This window comes from Chamaea fasciata, unplaced genomic scaffold, assembly GCF_029207755.1.
Source record: "Chamaea fasciata isolate MVZ Bird 193981 ecotype frontalis unplaced genomic scaffold, bChaFas1.0.hap1 SCAF_1310, whole genome shotgun sequence".
Taxonomy (NCBI): Eukaryota; Metazoa; Chordata; class Aves; order Passeriformes; family Sylviidae; genus Chamaea; species Chamaea fasciata.
In genome coordinates this window covers 11,191-19,021 of record NW_027095395.1, presented here as the reverse complement: position 1 = coordinate 19,021, position 7,831 = coordinate 11,191, and the positions used below count along the sequence as shown (strand labels likewise).

Sequence of the window (7,831 nt, the reverse complement as noted above, 5' to 3'; positions counted from 1 at the left end):
TTAACGGCTTGATTCAAGCGGAGCCTTGTTTCGGGGAGAAAAGGGCGGGGAATGAGTTAAATAAACATGCACGGGGTGGGGGGAGGGGGCGTGGCCCGGAGGCGGCATCAGCGGTCTCATCGTCGTCATCGTTGACATCGTGGTCATTGTCATCGTCGTCATCGTCGGTCATCACCATCATCGGCGTCGACGGCACCGTCCCCATCGTCCTTGCTGTCACTGTCGTCGTCGACGGTGGTCGTCGCCGGGGTCATCACTGTCACGGTTGACGCTGTCACTGTCACCACTGTCATCGTAATTGGTGGTCGTCACCGTCATCGTCATCGGTGCCGTGGTTGGCGTTTTTGTCATTGTCATTGTCCTGGTCGTCAGCGTCGTCATCACTGGGCATTGTCATCATTGTCACCATCGCCACTGTCACCGTCATCGTCGGCCGTTGTCATCGTCATCAACGCCACCGTCACCCTCATCATCGTTGGCCATCGTCATCACGGTCATTGTCATCATCGTCACCATCGCTGTCACCATCGCCACTGTCACCGTCGTCCTTGGCCGTTGTCATCGTCATCAACGCCACCGTCACCCTCATCATCGTTGGCCATCGTCATCACGGCCACTGTCACCGCTGTCCCTGTTGCTCATCACCACCGTCACTGCCATCGCCACCGTCATCATGGCCACCGGCGCTATCATTGGTCATCGTCATCGACGTCACTGTTGTCACCGTCATCGTTGGTCACCGCCACTGGCATTGTCGTCATCGCCACCATCGCCGGTCACGGTCGCCGTCGTCATTGTCATCACCGTCCCCGCGGTTGTCACGATTGCTGGTCACTGTCGTCGTCATCGTCACCATCGCCGTCCTTGGTGATCATCACCGTTGTCACCGTCACCACCGCGGGCGCCGCCATTTCCCGGCTCCGGCCGCCCCAACGTTCCCGATAAACCCCGCGGCAATTCCGGCAATCCCCCGGCTTTGGTTCCCGCCCGATCCGGGGCCGACCGGGAACAACCCAGGAGTGGTGGGATCTGCAGGATCTGGAGTTCCTGGCGGATCCCAGGGATTCCCAGGGAATTCCTGAGGATTTCCATGGAATTTTGTGGATTCCTGAGGATTTCCGTGAATTTCCTGTGGATTTCTGAGGAATTCCTGAGGAGTTCCATGGATTTTCCCGTGGATTTCCATTGATTTCCAGGGATTCCTGAGGATTTCCATGGATGTCCTGGGGATTCCTGTGGATTTCCATTGATTCGTGTGGATTCCTGAGGATTTCCATGAATTTCCTGAGGACTTCCATGAATTCCGGTGAATTCCCATGGATTTCCATTGATTCCCACGAATTCCCGTGGATTCCTGGGGATTTCCAAGGATTTCCATGAATTCCCAGGAATTCCTGAAGACTCGCACCGATTCCTGGAGATCTCCATGAATCTCCTGAGGATTCCTCCGGATTCCCACGAATTTCTCTGGATTCCCGAGGATTTCCACGAATTCCTGAGGATTCCTGAGAACTTCCACGGATCCCCACAAACCTCCCGAGGATTCCTCCGGATTCCCAAGGATTTCCCAGGACCCCCAAGGATTCCCGAGGATTCCCGAAGATTCCCATGAACTCCTGAAGGCTTCCACAGATTCCCGTCGATCTCCACGGATCTCCCGCGGATTTCCTTGGATTTCTCTGGATTCCCGAGGAGCCCCCAGGATTTTTCCATGGCTTCCCCCGGGATTCCCGGGAATGCCGGGCCCGCCAAGGCACGTCACTCGGTGCGGAGGATGATGTGGATGCCGGAGTCCGTGAACACGGGGCCGCTCATCTCGCCGGCCCGGAGCGCGAACGACGCGTCCTCGAACGGCTTCTGCATCTGCCCTGAGGAGCCAAAACCCCGGAATCCCGTCAGAAATCTGGGATTCGGGGCTTTCCCCCCCCCAAAAATTACGGGATTTGGAAACTGGGGGGAAGCCGGTCCATAAAAACCCAAAATTCCCATAAAAATTGGGGATTTGGGGGGTTTTCCCCCCCCAAAATTCCGGGATTTGGAAGTTGATTTCGGGAGTTGGTTCTGGTGGATCGATCCCAACTGGAATTTTTGGGGGGTTTGGGTCATAAAATGCTTGGAAAAGCTTGGATTACCCCCAAAAAAAAGAGGGAGGGCAACCCAAAATTCCGTCAAAAATTTGGGGCTTTTCCCCCAAAAAAATCCGGGATTCGGAAGTGGGAGGGAAGTTTAAGAGTTGGTTCTGGTGGATTGATCCCAACGGGAATTTGGGGGGATTTCTTTGGGGATTAATCCCTTGGCATTGGGATTTTTGGGGGAATAAATCCCCTGGAATTGGGATGTTTTGGGATTAAATCCCCCGGATTCGAGGATTTTTTTGGGGATAAATCCCCCAGAATTGGTTTTCTTTGGAATAAATCCCCCAGAATCGAGGAATTTTTTTTTGGCTAAATCCCCCAGATCTGGGGGGTTTTTTTGGGATGAATCCCCCAGAACTGAGGATTTTTTTGGGGCCGAATCCCCAGATTTGGGGGTTTTTTTTTTGGGATCAATCCCTCACCTCTCCCGAAGGCTCCCAGGTCCCCTCCGGCCTTGGCCGAGCTGCAGTCGCTGAACTGAGAAGCCAAAGACTCAAAATCTTCCTCTCCTGATTTGATCTTCTGGATGTAACCTGGAAAAAAAAAACCAACCCAAAAAACGGGAAAAATCCCAAATTAGGGATAAAATCCACTCCAAAAATTCCCTGGGAAAGGAGATAGAGCCCCCAAACCACCCCAAACCCAACATTCCTGGCGTTTCTTCCCCCCTCCAAAAAAAAATCAGCATTTCCACTTTTTTGTCCCCAAAACCACCATTCCCAGGGTTTTATTTTTTTTTAAAAAAACCCCATTCCTACTTTTTTTTTTTTTAAAAAAATCGCAATTCCCAGAGGTTTTTCCCCCAAAAAATAAATCAGGCATTCAAAGGGGTTTTTCCCCCATAAATTGCCATCCCCAGGGTTTTGTTTTTTCCCCCCCAAAAAATCAGGCAAAACCTCCCGAAATCCCCCAAATTCCCCAAAATTTCCCGGCCCCACTTGCTGCTGAGGAGCTCCAACACATATTTGCATTCTTTCATGAACACAAATGACACAAATATATCCGAAAATTGACTAAAAATCGACCAAAATCCAACATCCCAACGATCCCCCCGAATCCTAAAATCCCCCAAATTCCTCAAATTCCTCAAATTCCCTAAAAAACTCCCCAAAGTACCCAACAATTCCCCAAAATTTCCCTGCCCCGCTTGCTGTTGAGGAGCTCCAGAGGACACAAACAATATACGTTCATACGGATCAACAAACACAAATTTTACCCAAATTCACCCAAAAAATCTCCCAAAAAACATCACCTCCCAAAATCCCCAAAATTTCCCCAAATTTCCCCCAAATTCTTCCCAAAACTTGCCGTTGATGAGCCCCAAGCAATACATTTACATACCTTAATAAACACAAATCATCCAAATTTATACCGGAATCGACCAAAATTTGACCAAAATTTGACCAAAAACCAACATCCCAACGATCCCAAAATTCCCAAAATCGCCAAAAATTCCCCAAATCTCCTCCCCGAACTCGCCGTTGATGAGCTCCAGGGCCTCCTCCTTGGAGCGGGTGATCCTCTCCTGCCGCCAGCGGCCCCATCAAACCCCACAGAACCAACGCCCCAAACCCTCCCCAAATTCCCCAAAACTTCCCAAAAATCCCCAAAATTTCCCCCGTGAACTTGCCCTTGATGGGCTCCAGTCAATACATTTCCACCTCTTCATGCACACAAATTAGAGTAAAATTGACTAAAAATCGACCAAAAATCGACTAAAAATCGACCAAAAATTGACTAAAAATCGACCAAAAATCGATCAAAAATTGACTAAAAATCGACCAAAAATTGACTAAAAATCGACCAAAAATCGATCAAAAATTGACCAAAAATTGACTAAAAATTGACCAAAAATTGACTAAAAATTGACCAAAAATCGATCAAAAATTGACCAAAAATTGACTAAAAATCGACGAAAAATTGACTAAAAATTGACCAAAAATCGATCAAAAATTGACCAAAAATTGACTAAAAATCGACAAAAAATCGATGAAAAATTGACTAAAAATTGACCAAAAATTGACCAAAAATTGACCAAAAATCGACTAAAAATCAACCAAAAATCGACTAAAAAATTGACTAAAAATCTACAAAAAATCGACGAAAAATCGACCAAAAATTGACTAAAAATTGACCAAAAATCAACTAAAAATTGACCAAAAATTGACTAAAAATTGACCAAAATCGACCAAAAATCGACAAAAATGAACTAAAAATTGACCAAAAATTGACGAAAAATTGACTAAAAATCGACTAAAACTCAACCAAAAACCCACCAAAACCTGACCACAACCCACCATCCCAAATCCCCCCAACTCCCCCCAATCCCCCCATCTCCTCCCCGAACTCGCCGTTGATGAGCTCCAGCGCCTCCTCCTTGGAGCGCGTGATCCTCTCCTGCCGCCAGCTCGAGGGACGCCGCGACTGGTTGTGCTTGACCAGGAGGTGGGAGCAGCGCACGCGGCCCGGCGCGCTGCCGACGCCGCTCGGCCGCTCCCATTGGCTGGCGTTCGTCAGGTGGTTGAAGTAGTACACCCTCCCTAGAGAGGTATCGATCGCTTATTGGTTATTGATCAGTTAGCGGTAGCGAAAGAAAAAAACCAAACCGCGCGGTTATCGGCACCCAAAATCCACTCAGTGGCCTCAAAATTGACCCCACTGACTGGCGTTCATCGGGTGGTTGAAGCCGTCCACGCGTCCTAGAGGGTTATTGATCCGTTATTGGTTATTGATCAGTCGTTGGTTACTGATTGGGATCAAAGGACTTGGTTCTTGGCGCTAAATCCCAGCTGATCCAGCCCAAAAATCCACTCGTGGACCCCACTGACTTGTGTTCATGGGGCGGCTGAAGTCGTAAACCCTCCCTAAGGAGTTATTGATCGGTTATTGGTTATTGATTGGTTACTGGGTATCAATTAGCATCAATAAATCTCATTATTGGCGCTAAATCCCAGCTGATCCAGCCCAAAAATCCACTCACGGACCCCATTGACTTGTGTTCATGGGGCGGCTGAAGTCGTAAACCTTCCCTAAGGAGTTATTGATCGGTTATTGATTATTGATTGGCTACTGGGTATCAATTAGCATCAATAAATCTCATTATTGGCGCTAAATCCCAGCTGATCCAGCCCAAAAATCCACTCACGGACCCCATTGACTTGTGTTCATGGGGCGGCTGAAGTCGTAAACCCTCCCTAAGGAGTTATTGATCGGTTATTGATTATTGATTGGCTACTGGGTATCAATTAGCATCAATAAATCTCATTATTGGCGCTAAATCCCAGCTGATCCAGCCCAAAAATCCACTCACGGACCCCATTGACTTGTGTTCCTCGGGCGGTTGAAGTAGTAAACCCTCCCTAAGGAGTTATTGATCGATTATTGATTGGTTACTGGGTATCAATTAGCATCAATAAATCTGGTTCTTGGCGCTAAATCCCAGCTGATCCAGCCCAAAAAGGCATTGATGGACACCACCGACTCATGTTCGTCAGATGGTTGAAAGAGTACACCCTGCCTGGGGGGGGGGTGTGTGATTGATTAATTATCGATTATTGATTAGTGATCGCTTATCGATTTACACGGAAAAGAAAAAACCAGGTTATTGACATCAAATCCCAACTTATTCACCCAATTGGGGTGTCCTTCATTCCCTGAGGGGACGATCCCCCCCAAATTCCCCTCACGGGGTTGAAGATCCTCCCCAAATTCCCCTCATGGAGGTGACCGCCTCTCGGGTGGGGTGTCCCCCATTCCCTGAGGGGATGACCCCCCCAAAATCCCTCCCGGAATTGAAGACCCCCCCCCCCCTCAAATTCCACTCACGGGGCTGTTCCCACCTTCCCTGAGGCGATGACCCCCTCAGGACCCCCCGGAATTGGGGATCCCCCCCCCTTCAAATTCCCTTCCCGCATCTCTCCCCTCCCACGCCCCCTCATCCCCTCCCAAGCCCATCCCCGCCGCCCTCACCTCCCTTCCCCACCTCGCCCGTCCCCGCCGCTCCTTCCCCGCGCCCCCTCCGCTCCCCCCAGGGCCGCCCCCCGCCCTCAGGCCCTCACCGGAGCTGCGGCTCATGCGCTTCTCCCAACCCGCGGGCAGCTTCTCCTCCTCCGCCATCTTCCCTTCCCTCTGCCCGCTCTGCGCGGCCCGCCCACACCGGCTCGCGCGGGGCGGGGCAAATCCGCCTTTCTCGCGCTCCTATTGGTCAGAAGGGACGCGGCGCCCCTCACTGCGCAATCCTATTAGTGAAGCCGCCCGTCAATCAAAGGCGTGGTGAAGCCGAGAAGCGCGGGAAAGGCGCGACGGTGGTCGCGCGTGGACAAATTTAATGGGAACGCAAAGGCGCAAAGCCGCAGCGCCGCCTCCCCCGGTGCCGGTTAAGGAGCCCCGTTCCCACCGGAGCCACGAAATTACCGAAGAACTCCAAAAGCAGCTTTATTAGAAATAAATTCAACGCTCCAGAACGCGCGAGGCCGGTTTAAAGCGTCAGCCTGGAGCCGGTTTGGTTACAGCGGGGATGGGTGAGGAAAAACCGTGTTTGGGGAGGGTAACGGGGGACACCGGGAGAACCGGCGGGCCACCGAGGGCACGCGGCAGCCGCTCCTGGCCGTTCACGCCCGCCGTGGATCTCATCCGCAGCACGAATTAAGGACAGCATGGACGGAGTTGGTGCATTTTGGGGATGCGGAGCCTTCCCGGGACACCTCAGGGGCTCCCCGGTACTTCCCGGACCTTCCCGGTACCTCCACAACTCCCCCGGCACCGCCATGCTGCTGGAGACGGAAGTGACGTTGCCGCGTGCAGGAAGTGACGCCATGGGGGGCGCTGAAGCGTTGCCCGGCAACGGCATTTGATGTTAGCAACGGCCAAGATGGCGGCGGGAGGGGCCTGGGGCTCCCCGTGGGTGGCTCCTGGGGGTCACTGGGAGCTGCTGGGAGGGCCCGGGGGGGTCCCTGGGGGCTCTGAGGGGTCACGGCGGGACACTGAGGACCAGGGGGACAGGGAGGCGACAAATGGCGCCCAAAGCCACCCCAGCCCTGACTCTTTCCCGCCTTTTTCCCTGCTTTTTCCTCGCCTTTTCCTCACCTTTCCCCTCTCTTTTCCTCACCCTTTCGTTCCCGCTTTTCCCCTTCTTTTTTTTTTTTTTTTTTCCCCCCGTCTTTTTCTCGTGTTTTGAATCGCCTTCTCCCCGTCTTTTCTCGTCCTTTGCCCGCCTTTTTCCCGCCCTTTTTTTTCCCGCCCTTTTTTTCCCGCCCTTTTTTTTCCCGCCCTTTCTTCCTCCCCCCTCAGGGGCTCGGCGCCATTTTGAGCCCAAATCCTCTGGACGTGTGGCCGGAATTCGGCCCCGGGGACGTTCCCAGCTCTCCGTGCCCTCGGAATTGCGGGATTTCTTCCCAAATCCGACTTTATTTGAGGTAATTCCCAATTTTTTTTTTTTTTTTGTCATTTCAGACCCGTTTCTTTCCCTGTTTGGAGGCGGCAGCTCCGGGATTTTGTGGATTTATTTGGTTTTTTTTTTTTCCCCCCCTTTGGTTTTGATTCAAAGCGGGGAGGAAAATCCTGGGAAATTCCCCAAAAATCCGCCCAAAAGCCACCAAAACTCAAAGAAAAATTCTTTGAAAGCCACAAAAAAATCCCCCGAAATCCTTTTTAAAAAATCCACAAAAATCTCCTCAAATCCACGAAAAAGTACAGAA

At 51.2% G+C, this 7,831-nt stretch overlaps 1 protein-coding gene across 1 annotated transcript; it reads right to left on the bottom strand.

Moving 5' to 3' along the window:
* Positions 1-10: 10 nt before the first annotated feature.
* Positions 11-6,265, bottom strand: LOC136284731 (peptidyl-prolyl cis-trans isomerase NIMA-interacting 1). The gene is made up of 4 exons (XM_066175101.1): positions 6,194-6,265; positions 4,487-4,675; positions 2,558-2,668; positions 11-1,868 (listed from the first exon to the last, which is right to left on the bottom strand). The coding sequence occupies exons 1-4, from the start codon at positions 6,249-6,251 to the stop codon at positions 1,759-1,761; spliced, it is 468 nt and encodes a 155-aa protein (XP_066031198.1). The 5' UTR covers positions 6,252-6,265; the 3' UTR covers positions 11-1,758.
* Positions 6,266-7,831: the final 1,566 nt, after the last annotated feature.